Source organism: Panicum virgatum, chromosome 3K (genome assembly GCF_016808335.1).
Source record: "Panicum virgatum strain AP13 chromosome 3K, P.virgatum_v5, whole genome shotgun sequence".
Lineage (NCBI taxonomy): Eukaryota > Viridiplantae > Streptophyta > Magnoliopsida > Poales > Poaceae > Panicum > Panicum virgatum.
In genome coordinates this window covers 22,042,877-22,060,385 of record NC_053138.1, presented here as the reverse complement: position 1 = coordinate 22,060,385, position 17,509 = coordinate 22,042,877, and the positions used below count along the sequence as shown (strand labels likewise).

The 17,509-nt window shown below is 45.8% G+C and overlaps 2 protein-coding genes across 2 annotated transcripts; one reads left to right on the top strand and one right to left on the bottom strand.

Moving 5' to 3' along the window:
• The first annotated feature begins 7,486 nt into the window (after positions 1-7,486).
• Positions 7,487-12,340, top strand: LOC120698373 (TOM1-like protein 6). The gene is made up of 8 exons (XM_039981938.1): positions 7,487-7,828; positions 8,854-8,932; positions 9,015-9,113; positions 9,919-10,032; positions 10,286-10,428; positions 10,529-10,696; positions 10,879-11,109; positions 11,209-12,340. Exons 1-8 carry the CDS (start codon positions 7,689-7,691, stop codon positions 12,098-12,100), a joined length of 1,866 nt encoding a protein of 621 aa, XP_039837872.1. The 5' UTR covers positions 7,487-7,688; the 3' UTR covers positions 12,101-12,340.
• Positions 12,341-12,409: 69 nt separating this feature from the next.
• LOC120698374 (alanine--glyoxylate aminotransferase 2 homolog 3, mitochondrial-like) lies at positions 12,410-16,670 on the bottom strand. Its single transcript, XM_039981939.1, has 9 exons — positions 16,343-16,670; positions 14,472-14,702; positions 14,201-14,371; positions 13,851-13,994; positions 13,566-13,745; positions 13,226-13,451; positions 13,033-13,146; positions 12,862-12,948; positions 12,410-12,771 (listed from the first exon to the last, which is right to left on the bottom strand). The coding sequence occupies exons 1-9, from the start codon at positions 16,562-16,564 to the stop codon at positions 12,728-12,730; spliced, it is 1,419 nt and encodes a 472-aa protein (XP_039837873.1). The 5' UTR covers positions 16,565-16,670; the 3' UTR covers positions 12,410-12,727.
• Positions 16,671-17,509: the final 839 nt, after the last annotated feature.

Genomic DNA, 17,509 nt, shown 5'->3' with positions numbered 1-17,509 from the left:
CGCCTGCTCGTCGTCGTCGTCAGCGTACGGCTGCGGTGTTCAATGGCCATCAACGCGGCTGTACGCTTGCTTGCACCGTTGCGAGTAGCTTGCCTTATACTAGCCGCGCGACGGGAGACGGAGAACGATGCATCACAAGCATACGGCCGGTGCGGATAGGGCGCCGAAAGCAAGCTAAGATCGAACATATTCTCAATCAGTTTTGACCAAACGCGAACCGCTCGTCGAGTTTGATTATTGATTATTCAAATTAACTCGCCCAAATACTTAAATGTTTTGACCGGCTCCAGTGACGGTCGCTGTCGAATCCGAGCTCGGGTATACAAAAAATTGTTGGACCTTTTCGCTCACCATCGAGCCACCATGACGATTCGCATCCACCGCCGCCGCCGTCGTCCCGGTGCCAAACCAACATAAGAGTTTGTTCGGTTGCGCACGGTTTTATTCCGAGCCCGAAATGATAGAAATAATAAGAGATATAACAAGATATCCGAATTTATTCCGGGTCGGAAACTACTTGCAACAAAATAAACTCACAATAGATACAACAAGAGACCCGAAATCAATACATAAGTCTAGAGATGGGGAATGAATCTGGGTCTTTTGTTCTATCTATTATGAGCTTATTTTGTTGCAAGTAATTTCCGATCCGAAATAAATCCGAGCCTCTTATTATATTTCTTATTGTTTCTATCGTTCCCGGTCCGGAATGAAATCGTGTGCAACCGAACAAGCCTAAAGCCCTAAAGCTGCTCAATTCCTCCTCGCGCCAACGGGAGGCGAAGAGAATGTCGCCGCCTCGCCTCGCTCCGCTTTCGATCGGGCGGTGGCGAAGCCATATTCCCTGGACTCGTCGCCTGCTTCCTCCCGCGAGGCACGGCCGCCTATGCTCCCACGACACATGGGCGCGCACCCATGGCTGACGCCTCTCGTGAGGTCAGGCCACGCCGGGCGGGCGGTGCGGTACCAGGTATCGTGCCATCAGCTGCGGCTCGCACATCGCCATTCCCCCGGTCACTTCGCCACTTGCACGCCATACCTTTGTGTGTTGGGGGCAAAAGCGAGGGACAGGGATCGAAAGGCCGGGGCACTCCGATTCGATGGCAGTGTCACACGTACCAGTCGCCTGTCACCTCGCGGTCCCCCAGCGGGCCGGGCTCCCCGGCTCACCGCTGCCCTGGACCCTACTACCGCCGGCCGGGCAAGGTTGTTGGCCGGGTGCTAACCTGTCCTCCACACACGCATGGCCCTACCGCTGCTGCGACCTCTGGCTCCGATCGATATCGAGCGAGGTCGCCAGCAGGTCGCTGGCTGCACCGCGCGCGCTGTTGGGACGCGGGTATGTCCTGCCGAGTGCCCGAGTGGCGGCACCGGTAAACTTCATTCCTCGCCCTACACCGTAGGCGTGGTGGTGGTGGTGGTCTTTATTTAAGTATAGTCCTTTCTTTCCAAGGCTTATATAACAACAGCAGGGAGGAGGGAGGAAGAGGAGGGAGGAGGGAGAGAGAGAGAGAGGTAGTACATGTATGGTCACCCGTCGTCGTCGTCTCCGGCGGCATGGCAGCGGCTCCGATGGCGAGGTGCGCGAGGTGGAGAAGCAGGGCACGTGCATGCATTCTTAGCTTGCTCCCCTCTCGCCGGCTTGGCATTCCGGGCGCCTCGCGCGCGCGCCGATGAGCGCGTGAGAGCGAGGGGGTGCATGGTTGCCGCCGGCTGATGATGCATGCATGTGCCCTTCTCCTCCACCGTGCACGCCTCGCCTGCGCATCTTGTGTTCGAGTGCATGGGAGCACAAGAAAAAGCAGCTTGCTTTTCACTTCGACCGGGTGAAAGCTGCCGGATCCACAGGTTTCTAGCTTGAAGCGGGTGCAAAGTATATATGTGCATCAGTGCATGTGAGTGCTGTATTTAGCTTGATCATATCATTGCTGGTCTCTTCTCTTTTGCTAATTTTGATTTGATGATTCACTGCTACCTACCTCAGCTCCAACCGTACGTGTGCTGGTTTTTCTGATTTCTTTAGCCCTCCCTCTTTATCTTTCTAAATATTAACTAGTTTGATGCTCTCTTTTTTCTAGTACACTAGTTAATATAAGTATGATGGAATTCGATCCTTTGCAAGATTTGTTTTGCCTTGGGAGAGGTTTGGCAAATACACACATACTGTTCTCGCTCTAGGAAAACAAGCTGAGAACCTCTTCTGCTGTCCTCCATTTCTGTGCATATATGCCCCCTTCTGCATTCTGCTGCCTACTTGTGTGTCGATAATAAACCAATAATGAGGTATGGGACCTATGATTAATTAGGATAAGTACAATAGCGGCCGGGCTACTTTACTTATTCCAATTGAAGAAGCTAGCATGGAGTAGTGTGGTATATATGCCTGGAGAAATATTTTATACATTTGATCTCTGAACATGTTGTTAAAAGATTAATATGGATTGCTTCGAGTGTACTTTGAGACACATCTGTAATTTTTCAATACTATTATATTTTCTTTTCATCCTCTCTCAATTTTTTGGTAAAAGAATCACCCAAAAAAATTACACACGCATGCTAAAAATGGCTTTGCATGTATAGCTAGCAAAGCAAAGGGTAAAAAGTGTTTAATTGTCGTCGGGGTCGTTCTTTTACCTTCATCGATCGGATTCTAGCTATCTGCACATGCATTTCGCTAAATCAGTTTTATGGCACGCTAGACCTTCCCTGACATTCATGGAAAGTTGAGAAAAGGATTTTTACTGGCTCGCTAGCATACGGCCGTACCATGCAATAATGCTCGAGATATATGCAGCAGTAAGTCTTTCTTTCAAATGCTTCACCTCTATGGTACTCTGAATGATGGAAGTGTTGAAGTTGCAGACACCGAAGTGGTTTTGCAGAAGCAAGAGAGACCACCGAGCATAGGAAAGCTACCTAAACAGCAGAGGGGGTAATCTGTAAGCATGTGTGTCTATTATTTGGTGTGGGTCTGGGCATCTGCATATGCAGCAGGCTCCTAGCCAAATGCGGTATGCATGTGTGCGATAAGCACCAGGCCGGAATTACCCCAGCAGCACCGTACCGTTTGATTTTCTGTCACCCGGCCGCCATGATCTATCTCAGCAGTAGTGTAAAAAATATCGGCCATTTACCAATGATAACAATTATTCAAATTTTGCCCTCAAGTTTGTTGGTTTGGGATCACACTATCTTGTTTTGTTTTGAAATTACAGTGCACTAAATTTCAGTAACATTTTGATTCCTATTTGAGAGCATTTTTTAAATCTAGTTCATCTATCTATCGGAAACTAATAAATTTCCTTTGAATGTTTTTTTAATCATTAGCAATTCGAGATATTTGATACTAACTAGGCAAACTCAGTTTTTTTTTCGTTTTGTCTCGCTCCCTGTCTATCTGGTCTTAATCAGTTGGTACTATACTACAGTGATGAAGTTATTTAATTTGTCAAATGTCACATTTACTACAGTAGTGTTCGCCTTTATTCTAGATGTCTTTATAGTATAATGTTTATATGGTATATATATGCTTTGTATTACAGCACGTAGATCAATATGGTATAGTAGTCCCGAATACAGGGTCTGTTCAATTTCGAATTTTGAAAGGCACGCACATCCCGAAGAAAGAGGGTTTCATTTAAATCAACGTAAGCATAGTAGATGTCGTCGCCAGCCAGTCCAGCTATAAGGTATTCCAATATTTGAACCTTTGTGCCTCTATCTGTCAAACTAGCTGTTCAGAAACTGATCCTAGCGGATAATCCTCATGCGAAGTTGGTTAGGTTTCTTCGAATTTGTATACCTTCGTTCGAATATCTTACTTAGCATCTCTGCTCATTTTTTAATTATTATTTTATAATTATAGTAGATGACGTGACCATCGACAGCATTTTATTGTGCCTAGCCACCTAGATCATTACAAAAACCAGTCTATATGTAAATTACCACATCTGACGTGATTAAAATGGCATAAATTAACCTGCTAATAATACGTATAAAAATATTTGTGTTTTCCATTTACAAAAATAATCCAAAGTACTCCAATGTGTACTTCTAAATTACCTGTTTCTATCATTGCCAATATAGAAAAAAAAATCAAGTTATACGTGCTGATGTGTGTCACCATTCAAATCACATTATATACATATGCTGGAAGCAATTAGCATATTATTGATTCCTATGCATGCAAAAACGCATAGATCAAGCTAAGGGTTTAACTAAACACATGTGAAACACAAAAGGAGGTACACGGGAAAGGTGGAGAACTATGAATGAAGATGGTTAGATGGAAAAAGCATACAATAGTTTATCAGAACCAGATATTAAGGGTACGTAAGCAATTTTAGTTAGCTGTGGGCCTAATAAATTTATCCAATAAGCTGCGATATTTTGCAAGCGCGATGGTCGTCCCGGCCCCTCCCTTCCCTCTCCTATTTCGAAGCCACGTTTGTATTATGATAGAGCATAAGAGATTATTGGATTATTAGAAGAGTATAAACTAGGATACTACGGTGGGTGGAAACATATAATTAGTGTTGGTGTTGTGACACAAGTTAGAGGCAATAATGCGCCAATCTTTTTTTGGAAAAGAATAAGAGGTGCAAGCCTCCATTGAATATTCAAGTTATAGAAAGGAAAATATTCAAGTTTTTCTGGATTCTCGATCGACTACCATTGAGAAACAACCGAGAGCACAGAGAAGTGTTATTCGTATGTATGCCTAAGTGTACGAGTATATATGTATGTATATTGTATAGTACAGTACGTACCGTGTTTGCGGGGAAAACAACTAGCATATGCATTGCTCCTGTAATTTTCGTAGAGGAAGTAAGTAGGCCACCATGTACGATCTCTCTCCCTCTCGTGAGTGTCATGCCAAGATTTCAGTATGACATTTTTTTTAACCGACGAGGCGACGGGCCGCCGATGACGAGCGAAGGCGCAACCGCGCAAGGAATCCCTGCCCGGTCCTTCGTGGAACGAGCCTCTTTCTTTCGTCGCATTGGGCTATTGGCACTGGCAAGAAATGCTGATGGGCCTGGGTCAGAACAGGCTGGGCCGTTTCAAACCACCTGGGCTTTTACAGCAGCTGAGTCAGTCAGCGAGTAATGAATTGAGCCTTCATTAAAAAAAATACTACTCGTCTGCTTTTTTGACTTTTTTGAAATTGTAGTTCCTTTGATTTTTTTACTCTAAGTTTGACTACTCGTTTTATCCAAAAAATTTATACAAATATAGCCAAATTTAAGTTATTTTTGAAAATCTTGTATTGATAAAACAATCCATAACAAAAGAAGTAATATTTTGCACAAATTTTTGAATAAAACGAGTGGTCAAATTTGGAATCAAAAAAATTAAACGATCTACAATTTAAAACGGATGGAGTAATGAATTGGTCGTGTCCATATTTCCGCCCGTGTCCCTCTCTGTCCATGACTGACCCAGAAGCTGGCTGGAGCCTTCCAAAAAAATAAATTCTTTTTCGAGACCAGCCGCACAAAGTCGCGAGCGAAAAGATTGTCTCGTTCGGCTTTGGCGGCGATTGCGACCGCAGGTTTGTGCGTGTGTGGATTCTTCTTCCTTCCCATGGCGCCGTCGTGCTCGTGCGGCCGAAAGCAACCTCCGCCCGCGGCCAGCGAGGCGCGAGACCGGACTCCATCGCGAGCAGACAAAGTCAACGCTGCCCTCATCCTCGTGGTTCCTGGCTGCTCCTGGCCCGGTGGCCCCCTCCCCGTCCGTTTGATTAGTCAATGAGATGAGGATATAGTGACGCGACGGGTGGTGGATTAATTAATTAACTATTAAATTAAGCAGAGCTTTCGCCGCGGGTTAGCGACAGGAGTCGGGGAATCTCCTTGTCTGGCTGGCTTTGCCGAGCTGCGCTGGATGGAAAGCTTGGAAGGGAATCAGGGATGGTTGCGTTGCGTGCCGCGTTGCTTCGATGACGGACAGCCTGGGGTAGGGCTGTGGCGAAGAACCCGAACGGCCAAACGCGTGATGCCTCGGACCCTCGGTAGCCGGCACCAACACTCCAACAGGCTACAAAGGCGGGTGAAGTGACACCCCACCTCTCGGAACACAGGAATCTGATAGCGCCCAGAGTGGGAGTTAGGTTGCATTATTAGTAGTAGCTCCTATAAAGTTCTCATGGCATTTTAGCAAAAAATTGTATCTAAAACGGCGTCGCGGAGAAAGAAATGTGTGATTTTTTCATCTAAAAATGCGGGTAGTAATTTGAACGCGTCAACTCGACTTTGTAAAGGTATCACAATTTTAAACGTTGCCACCCAATGATAACTAATCCAGGTGTTTTATCATGAAGCTAAGAATATAGAGATGATAGCTTAATTTTACCCCTCATCGTTTCCTAAAAAAAAAAACCCCTCATCGTTTCTGTTGGTCCAATTTTCATCTTGAACGCCAAGCCGAACAAATATTAATCAGATCCACGATCGTATTTACTGTGTTTTTTATGTTATGGCTATCTACCGGGAAAAAAAGTTTCGTGGATCAGGACTAAATTGTTAGTTGTGGTACTGGATTTAGATGATATTAGAGTTGACAGGTAAAACAAGACAAACTGAAGGGCTAGGATGCTTTTTTAGATTACACAGTACAACTCAGACATATACAACGCACGCACACTTATCTCTATAAACACACGTACGCAAATTCTACCCCTATGAGCATCTTCGAAGATTGAGCCGGCAAATCCTTGAGATTATGAGCATCTTCGAAGATTGAGCCGACAAATCCTCGAAATTGATGAAGTCAGCACAGGCGCTCTCTTTCGACGGAAAAGTCGCATACCACTGAATGCACAACACTGATAAATTTTAGAATATTTGTTTCAACCGGAAGTCGAACTCAGGACCTGATGGTGCTTCTGAGGCTACTGTAACCACTAGGCTACATGAATTCTATTTTTTTATGCTTACTTATTTTGACTTTGTGTTTTTTCAATAAGCAATCTAATGCATTTAATTTTGGTTTACCTCTAACTCTGGAAAAGTACAAGTCTGATGTTCAAAACACTTTATAAACTTGTAGAATTACATAACAACAATTTATGTATACCTATTTTCTCAGATAATTTGTACTAGTTCCACCTATTAAAACAGACTAATAATCTTTTCCTCCCGGATTTGTTTTCTTAACGAATTTTCCTCCCGGATTTGTAGGGGTGTAGTTCAACGGTGACCAGGGGTAGATAGGCGACAAAATCCCTGAACCAAATCGCGGCGCACTACTCGTACTAGTAACGGCCCAGCCGTCAACGGATAAACCCCCTGGACCCAAACCGCTTAAACCCAAATCATCTCCCGGGCTCCACCTTTTCTAACCACTTTCCATTCCGCAACCCACCACGGCCTCCTCGCTGCCACGCGGGCCCGGGGCCCACGCGTCATCCAAGCGCGTCGACGAGTCCGACGTCGATAAGCACCCGCCCCCCGGGCGCCCTCTCTTTCTTTTGCTTCCGTCCTCCGGGTTCCCAAGTCCACCAGCCTTTCTCCTCTCGCTCCGTTCCTCTTCGCGTGCGGGTTGACGAGGAATTTCTAGAGCGCCGTACCGGCGCACGACTCCCGAGCACCGCCCCGCCGCTCGCCGGAATCGGGCGGCAGCCTTGCCTTTGCCTTGCGCCGCGGCGAGAGGCGCGGCTAAGGAGGAGGAGGAGGAGGGAGGGGGTGATGTACCCGGTGGCCACGGGCCCGCCGCCGGCGCGGCTGCCGGCGGCGTCGCGGGTGGACAAGGCCACGAGCCACCTGCTGCAGGGTCCCGACTGGGCCGTCAACCTCGAAATCTGCGACACGCTCAACGCTGACCGCTGGTGAGCGATCGCCGTCCTCCCTCCCCTCCCGCTTGCTTGCTGCCTTTCACGCCTGCGGCGTGGTTGCTTCGATGCTTGTGTGGGCAGTTAGAATTACGAAGGGGGGTTGGGGGTGTTGCTTGTGCGGGGGGAAAAACGGCTGCTTGTCTTGCAAATTGGGTTCCTTCGCTCTGCTCTGTGGTCTGGGGCCGTTGACCCGATGGCTTGAGCGGGTTTTTGGTTGAAAATTTGGAGCGATTTGGGGGTTGATACTGCATAGTTCAATTTCAGGTTTCAGCAAGATGATTTCTAGGAAATTGCCGGTCTATAGCTTTTCGTTTCTTTTTTCTCTCTCTTTCTTTCTTTCATGTCAAGTTGTCAACTTTATCATACGTAGCATATTGGAAAAAAAAAGCTTTATGCTGATGGTGAGCTGAGAACTATAACTTGTGCTCAGGTGGAGTCCTGTCTGCATCCACCGTTATGTATTTATCAATAGTCACGGAATCTCTGTAAACGGTGATCGTGTAGCTATGTTGCAAATTGCAGAGGGTCCTTGGCTACAAGGGGTCTCTGATGATGCACAGTAGTTTTTAGTGGGAAGTGCAAGTGCTTGCTTTCCTTTTCAGCAAACGATGGTAGTTTTGATTAGTGTCAAGACATATGATGGCCTTTACTCCATGGTGTCGCCCTTCGAAACCTTTGCTCTGATTCTGGTACCTTGGCAGCACAGCAGTGCTCGTTGCAACTTTTGATCGCAATTTCTTTGTAGTTGGTGTTCATGATAACAAATGCATTTGGAATTCTATTCAGTTAGGTATCAGTTGTGTAGTCAGACATTTACGCGCAATGCTATGTTGCAAGAGCTTGCATAGTTGTACAGAGAATGGTTTATCTTTTATCTTAACAGATTGCTACAAAATCTGCACTTTAAGCTATACTATTTTGTTTAAATGTTACAATTTCGTGACATACACAGATTAACATACCTAACTTTATTCATCATATCCCTTGCTGAGCACTAATATATTATCACTCTGGATCAGGCAAACCAAGGATGTGGTTAATGCAGTGAAGAAGCGATTGCAGCATAAGGACCCAAAAGTTCAATTCCTAACTTTGACGGTGCGCACTATCATCAATGTCATGAATATTTGTTGTGCTTTAACTATTTTTAGTTATTTACACTGCTTGCTGATTTTTGCAGTTGTTGGAGACAATGATGAAGAATTGTGGTGAAAATGTTCATTTTGAAGTTGTTGATCAACATATTTTACAGGAGATGGTTAAAATTGTCCAGAAGAGGGTACTTTCCTCATCCCCTCTCCAACTATCAATATTTGAGTCTCTTTAAGTTTGCGAAGAGAAGTAATAATAGTTGGATGTTGAAGGATATTTGTCAATTTTCGAAGTTTCAGATGTTATGTAATATAGATAAACTTTCAGGATATATTTAGCACTTTGTGAAGGTATGATCATTAAAAAGATCATTTGTTAGCAAATTTTAACTTCATTGGGTATAGGGTAGCAGTTTTTTTGCTTGGTTTCTACCATCGTATTTGTTTGATAATTTTTCAAATTTCATTTGTGCATGGAAGCACACATCTGCATTTTGTTTTGTGCTCTAAACAATCGTCAATCTTCAAATTGGCCTCAAATGTTACATATTGCCTGCTTCTGTGGTTGCTAATAATATAATAATGAACAGGAGAGCTACTTAAGTTCTGTATCCTACTGTTTTTGGTTGACCAGTCTTTACAGTAAAAAAATCAGTTTGGCCATTTCAAGTCACCTTTTCCTCAATTTCTAATCGGTTCAGTAAGGGTATCTATATCCTTTTTTACTAGTGATCTTCCTTGTATCACTTATTCAATTTGTGTTTTGGTCGAACAATAATTTTTCTTTCAAATAACCTTTTGACTGATGCTACGCGAACTGACAGAAATTGCCGTTTGTGTCTCTCAAGATCATAGTATATTGACACTAAGCCTCTCGTACTTTGTGAATCTGTTGTAGTCTTTGATTAATTCATTTGTATTTTCTTCTTTTAACAATGGAGAAACATGATGCTAAATTTCTGAGAATATATGTTTTTTCTACAATCATTTCAGCATGATATGCAAGTGAGGGATAAGGCATTATTACTTATAGATTCATGGCAAGAGGCATTTGGTGGACCTGGAGGCAAATATCCGCAGTATTACTGGTCTTACATTGAACTCAAGGTATGCGTGTAAACATTGAAGTAACCTATTCAGCCTCGTGCCCCCCCCCCCCCAACCACACACACACACACACAAAAAAAAAACTGAACTACGTGGTGATTGAGTGTTTCTTCTCCTAAATTAATTTGTTATTAAAACACGCCTTGGAAGAAATTCAACAATGCACAAGTTTGCACCAGTGATATTATTTATTTTTCACATTTTAGGGAACTATAGTACCAGCACTTATCGTATTTTCTTGTGGTGAATACAGAGGTCAGGAGTAATGTTTCCACGACGTCCTGTGGATGCTCCTCCAATATTTACTCCACCCGCAGTACATCAAGCATATGGTTCACCTAGATATCCTTCTGGAAGTCTAAATGAGAGAATGACATCCGATGTTGAAACATTGAGGTACAATCTTCTGTAGCATTGGTTTATTTGAAGTGCAGCCTTTTCTTTTATTACTACTTTTCATGACTATAACCCTTTTCCTTTCTATTTTGCTGTTCAGTTTCGAGGGCTTGAATAATATTAGAAATGCAGCAGAATTGCTGCGTGATATGGTGAATGCTTTGAACCCCGCTGATCGCATGGCAGTTAAAGATGAGATTATTACAGATCTTGTAAATCAATGTCGTTCAAATCAACAAAAGCTCATGCGATTTGTCAGTTCCACAGGGTATGTCTATCACTCTCAGAATATACAGAGCTACATTTCCTTGTTCTTAATGTATTGGATAAGCTAAAGTGTGATCAGCTCATTTTTTTTTGCAATTGATGGCGTCTACTGTGCATGGTAGTGTAGACATGTAGTGTAACTTTAAAATAATATGTGAAAATTTTATTGTGGTTCCAATACAGGGATGAGGAACTGCTAAAGCAAGGCCTAGAAATAAATGATGGCTTACAGAGTGTACTTGCAAAACATGATGCTATTGCTTCTGGTTTGCCATTACCGGTTGAAACACCAAGTAGAGAAGAGTTACAGAGAGGGGATCAAAACCAACAGGCATCCGCACCAGCAATTCCACATGATAATAAGGTTCAAGTTGAAGAGGATGAAGATGATGAGTTTGCTCAAATTGCAAGAAGGTACTTAGTGGCCTGTAGAGGGCTACACACAACTGTACTTTCCTGATTTTTTTTTTGCAACAGAACTAGCTTTTAATTGTCGTTTTTATGTATGTGCAGAAAAAACAAATCTGTGATAAGCAGTGATGAGGCATCGTCCAGTGCTGGTGATCAGGCCCTTATAGCTGTTGATCCAGCACTTTCTGAAGTCTCTTCAGTCGCAAGCAATGCACTGGTTCCTGTTGATTCAACTTCCGTCAGTGGCACAAGGACTAAAGAGCAGGATATGATTGACCTTCTCAGCCTCACCTTGTACAGTCCTCCTGAACCATCTACAGATTCTTCAACACAGAGCCAAAATGGGGCTCAGCCGAGTGTCACATCTAATGGACCAGAAGTACCGCCAAACTATCAGCCTGCTGCGGCAAATGGGGCAAATTATCCTGTCAATAGCCAGGCTTATCCAACAAACCAGGGATATCTTCCATACAACAACTATGTTGCACCTTGGGCCCAAACTGGACCAGTCTCTCAGCCTGGAGCATATCAGACTCAACCCCAGCAATATGTGTCCAGCTATCCAGCACCATCATGGGTTATGCCTGCAAATGCCAACTCAACCAATCCTTTCCAGCCTGCGACATACCAAATGCCAAACCCTCCCGTTGCTTCTGTTTCCCCTGCAGCTACCTATCCAGCTCCGTCGAAGCCGTATGCTGCTCCGCCAATGCAACATGTTCCGTCTCCAAACCCCAAGCCGATGCATAGTTACAACTCTTTTGTTTCTCAAACATACAATGGTCCAAGCATGGCATCAGATGCTCGGATGAATGGGAATCAGCGGCCAAAAGAAACTCCAGCGACAGCAGCTAGACCGTATTACATGCCAGACAATTTGTTTGGCGATTTGATCGACGTGAAGAGTTTTGGCGCTGGAAGCAAGATCAATAGGTCGACCAGCATGCCAAGTCCTAAGGGTGGTGGCCAGCCTATGATAGGTAGAAATAAATAGGCCTCCGCAGTTCAAATTTGAGATGATCATATTGATTAGTCGCTACTGTCGTTTGGCTTGATGTAAATTTGATGTATATCACTGTATCGGCCAGTCAGTATTGGTTACTTTGGTAAATTTCATGGTTGCGGCGTGCCTATTTTTACTAGAGGGTAGAACGTCATTGCTACTGATGATCAATGACATTCTTGTGAATCGTGATGGCTTGTTCATATCCATAACCATAGCCTGTTTCACGTCTCTGGAGTCTGTTCTCCTTTCCCATGTGCTCAGCATATGTATGCATTCATTTGATACGCGATCTTTTTCTTTTGAATTGCACGTTATGTTTAGCCAAAGCATTGGCACTGCATATGTAAAGCCGTATCTCTGCATCTCCTAATAGTGACAGGGCCACAGGGGTTTGTTTCTGGATAACAGAAATACAGGGCTCATATAACATAGAAAAAGAACTTATTATTGATCTCAAACAAGGAGTTGTTAAACGACTGGATAAGGAGGAACAGCAGACTGGACGAAGCTGAAGCTGGCGAGCACGGATCACGAGACAACGAGGTGCTGTCTCGCGAATCTCCTCTTATTTACGGATCAACAGATGTACATGGCATCATCTTCGCGCAGCCTGCCTCACAGTTTCGAGAGCGCGATATCCATCACATCGATGAAGAAGTCTGCAACAGGAGTTTCTACGTCATTTCCACGGTAGAGTTGCGGATCAAAGATCAACAAAGGAATCGCTTCAGCTGAGAAGCAGGCCTTACCAGAGTCCTCTTTAGTGAAGCACAACGGCGGTGTAATCCTGAACACGTTCCCGTAGAAGCCACCCTTCCCAACCAACACCCCCATATCTGTAGAAGAGAGCGCTCAGATCAGAGACAGTTCTGCATCTATCTGCAAGCCTGGAAGAGGTTGTCAAAGCAGAACACATTTACCTTTCATGTGGTTCATGACATGTGAGATCTCAGCTTTGGCTGGCGTTTTCTTTTCACGGTCTGTCACCAACTCAACTCCAAGAAGGAAACCTTTCCCCCTAACGTCACCGATGACTGCACAACGGACAGGTGCAATGTAAGTAGCGAGTGACAACGGCCTGATTTATTGCTTCATTTTCATTTGCCTACTTACTGTCATGCTTCTCTTTCAGCTTGTTAAGTTGTTCCTTCAGATAGGAGCCTACAACAAACGCATTCTCCTGGAGCTTCTCCTTCTCCAGCACTTTGAGAACTGCATGCCCGCCCGCAGTGCTGACAGGGTTACCACCAAAGGTGTTGAAGTAGCTTCTACGGGTCAACACCTGAGCAATCTCCGGTGTTGTCACGACGGCTCCTATCGGTATGCCATTCCCGATACCCTGAAGGTCAACAAATGGAAAATGTCAGCCAATGGCTTGATAAACTGGAGGACGATCAAATCATGGAATGCAGTTATGCATGAAGCCTCATCATGGAGGGTTTTCAAGCTTTACCTTTGCCATGGTAACTATGTCTGGGATAACACCGTGGCCTTCAAATCCCCAGAAGTGGCTTCCAGTTCGTGCAACACCCGCCTGAACTTCGTCAGCAATGCAGAGACCACCGGCTTTCCTTACTATATCATATGCTGCTGGCAAGTATCCTGGTGCTAATTCCACTATTCCACCAACCCCCTTGGGGGAAAAAAATTGTATTGTGTTCAGGAAAGGAAAACACTTTTTCATTGGAACACCTTAAAATAGTGAAGATGCTCGGATGATGTTTTGATATTAGCGTACCTGTATTGCTTCTGAAATGAAACCAGCAACTATCCCTGTAGTCCCAAATTGAATGATTTCCTGAACATCTCTGGCATATTTCTCCCCATCAGAGCCAAAAGCACCTCTGTAGGGGTCTGGGTTAAGCGCATGGTGTACTCCCGTCTGGACACATTATGAAGTAGCAATCATAATGGTGTTTTGCCACAAAACAAAACACTAAATGGAGATTTTAAAGTACAGTGGTGCAAATAACAAGGGACCAATGCAAGTATAGCTACGGGACGCCATTAGTTTGCATATGGTGTTCTAGGTGAAAATACTGTGTAGTTCACCTTATTACAGTAGTGAAAACAGAAGGGGGTGCCCACCTGAATAACATTGAATTTCCAATTGGATTGAGCAGTAGCACCCATTGTTCCAGCAGCATTCCCATGGTATCCATTCCTGAGGGAGATAATGTCATTGCAACCAGTGTAAAGACGTGCAATCATCAGTGCGAGCTCATTCGCCTCCGTGCCTGAATTTGTGAAGAAAACTACCTGAAAAGAACAATAGCAATTTCCGTGAGTGTCAATCATCCAAAAGAGCATATTCATTCTGTAGTAACTTTAGATACAGGAATATTTGGAGTTTCTTTACCTTCAAATCACCAGGCATTTTGGATGCCAATGACTCTGCAAAATCCACAATGGCATGATTGAGATACAGAACTGTGGAGTGTTGGATCCTCTTTGCCTGGTTTACTATGGCTTCAACCACATCAGGATGGCAGTGCCCACAGCAAACTGTTGCAATGCCACCAAAAGCATCCAGGTAACGACGACCATCCTCATCAAATAAATACTGCATCTTTCCATCAACTATGTTCAACTGCAATAATGATGTGGCACTGACATACTTTAGCTTGTATTGGTTTATTGGAAAACGGATATACTTCATCAGGTTTTTATATCATATCCTACAAGAAGCACCTAGATGGTCTCACATATTAAGTAATGACAGAATGACAACATGCAGGGGTTAACTTTGCTGTTTCCTTTTTGGAGATGCAGGTGGATGTGGATCTCAAAGTGCAAGCTGATTGTTAATATTTTTCTTTGTGCCAACTTTATCAAATAGATAAGTACACCTTTTAAAATTTGATGGGTGGCACACGTCTTCTCTGAGTTCTGCACATGAGCTCCAAAGGAACCGGAGTCAGCAGGTTAGGTACACCGTTTGGTACTATCTACAGGAATTCAATCTTGACCTTGTTTATGTACTTCGCAATGGCTATCTTAAATGCTGTGTTGCCAGTAACCATGTATTTTCAGAAACAGAGAAAAAAGTTGCACAGCTACATATGTTTGAGATCTAAGAAACCCAAAGCATAGTTGTGCAAACTATTCGGTAGGGGCATATTTTTTTTTTAGAGTAGAAAGGCGGGACGACGCACAGCCCCATTGCATTAACAAGGCAGAAAATGGTCCACAAGTTGCACAATAAGCGTAATTACAGACAGGGAACAAATCGGGATTGGAACCCACAGCCACCAACCCACTCGGCCTACTGAGAGCAGTTAACAGCAACACAAAACTAAAACAAGAGCTGAAACATAAGCGAGACTGAAGGACAAAAAAGACAGCAGAATGCGCATAGTTCTTCAGAAAAATCCTCAATTTTCACAAACTTGGCAGCCCTCTATTTTTACAAACCTTGAACACCTACCTATGTCATTGCAATAACCCAAGAAAATCATATACAAAGGTCACCTATCACTTGTCAACCCATCTGGCATCTGCAATTGGAAACAAGATCTACTAGTACAACGGGGAGACAACATACTGTCCTCTAGCTACTTTGCTATCGACCAGTTTCTTTTCTTGATTCACTTAAGATCCCGATTCGAGTTGTACTGCCAGCGATGCAGAATTTGTTTTTTAAACAAACAATTCAGAATTTGTGGCTGCTAGCATCCTGGGGGATTCTGAAGGATACCTTGGGACAGAGCTCATTATCAGATCCCACGTAACTTGAGATAAGGATAGAGCACATGGGAACATGGCATTCCTACCAAACCTATCGGAAACCGACAAAGAACACTTCTGTGCGAAAGGACTACCAAGAAGACGACATTTCCTACTAAAACAATAAACAAACAAACAAACAAACAAATAATAAAAGCGATCAGCAAGAGATAATCAATCAGAAAAGCAGAAAACTTAGGAAATTACAGTTTCATATGGCTGGCGTAGAATTTTAATGGCTGTTGAAGAATTTTAAGTAAACTGCAGTAATTCCCAAAAATGTTGCAGTTCGGCAGTTCACTTTTAACTGATACTACACTTTGCCCGATCGATGCCGGTTTCCAGGAAAATGACGGGAATCGAGAAGTCCATCACAAAATCGTTTCTCTTGTTTTACCCCTATCAATCAATCTGGTTCCTTCCCACAAAACTGGAGTGGCGATGGTGAGGGGGAGTGGCGATGGTGGGGGGGGGGGGGGGGGGGGGGGGGGCTGGCGAACGTACGGGGCGGTCGTAGAAGTGGAAGAGGGACGGGCTGAGGAACTCGGCCCGCTTCCGGAAGATCTCCTCGGCCCGCGGCCCGTCGTAGGGCGGCGGCGTGTAGTCGAAGCCCGGCATCTTCGGGGACGCGGCGGCGACGGCCGCGGAGAGGCTGGAGTTGGCCCGGGCGGGGGCGAGCGCGGCCCCGAGGAGCCTCCGGGAGGAGGAGGAGGCGAGGCGCTGCATGCCCGGCTCCTCTGCGGTTCTCTCTCTCGCGCGGCGCGGGCGGGCGGGGGGACGGCCTCACGGAGTTGGCCGCGGCGCGTGTGCGAGCTGCTGGTTAATGCTGGCGGAGGCCACGGCGGCCGACGCCTATAAATAGGCGGCCCGGATGGGTTCTGCTTCTGCAGGTGGGACGTAGGAGTGGGAGGAGGAGGCGGACGACGACAGCGGGTGAATTGACGAGCTTGCCCCTCCCTGCTCTCGCCAAGCGACTGCGATTGGCTCTCTCGGCGCGAGAGAGACGTGCCGGGGCGCGGTGCTTCGGCGAGACGGTGATCGCAACGCCAACGTTTTTGCTGTCTACTCAAGATTGATCATGGATCCTGTAAAGCACCAATATTTTGCCCGGGGTCACCAAAGCCAAATTGGCCACGGCACTGTCAGAGCGCTGCACGCGCCGCGCGTCTCACGCTGCTGCTTGCCGCTGCCCCTCTCTCTCTCCCTCCATCTCCTCTCTCGTGTGCGGATGCGCCAAGGCCGCACCGGCTGAGCCTGCCTGCGAGCGCTCGCCATGGCCGCCAGCCGCTGCCGCACGCCGCGAGCAGTGCCCGCGCGGCACCGGGCCGCGCCTTCGCGCGCGCCGGCACTGCCCGGCCGCGCTGGTGCTAGCCCAGCCCCACAACACCGCCATCTGGCCCTGTGCCAGCCGGAACGGCCACGCCGCCATGCCTGCCATGGCCGCCGCCCGCACCTCCACGCCGAGCCATCGATCGAGCTCGCCCCACCCTCCACCAACCCCTAAATCTGCTTGACCTCGGCTCCCTGAAGCTCCTTGGCCTCTCCTCCGCCCGCCCCGGCCACCGGAGTTCACCAGAGTGATCTCACCACCGCCGCCCCCTCACCCTGCATGCCGGCAAGCCGTCTCCGGCCATTTCCCTACGCCTCACGGCCACAATAAAGGTGCGGCCC

Excerpts from the sequence above, each read along its gene's own strand:
- LOC120698373 (XM_039981938.1), top strand. The coding sequence starts at position 7,689 with ATGTACCCGGTGGCCACGGGCCCGCCGCCGGCGCGGCTGCCGGCGGCG. Across the intron at positions 7,829-8,853 it reads ACGCTCAACGCTGACCGCTG|GCAAACCAAGGATGTGGTTA; the intron begins GTGAGCGATCGC and ends ACTCTGGATCAG. Across the intron at positions 10,697-10,878 it reads CGATTTGTCAGTTCCACAGG|GGATGAGGAACTGCTAAAGC; the intron begins GTATGTCTATCA and ends GTTCCAATACAG.
- LOC120698374 (XM_039981939.1), bottom strand. The coding sequence starts at position 16,564 with ATGCAGCGCCTCGCCTCCTCCTCCTCCCGGAGGCTCCTCGGGGCCGCG. Across the intron at positions 14,372-14,471 it reads AAATGCCTGGTGATTTGAAG|GTAGTTTTCTTCACAAATTC; the intron begins GTAAAGAAACTC and ends TGTTCTTTTCAG. Across the intron at positions 12,949-13,032 it reads TGTCATGAACCACATGAAAG|ATATGGGGGTGTTGGTTGGG; the intron begins GTAAATGTGTTC and ends TCTCTTCTACAG.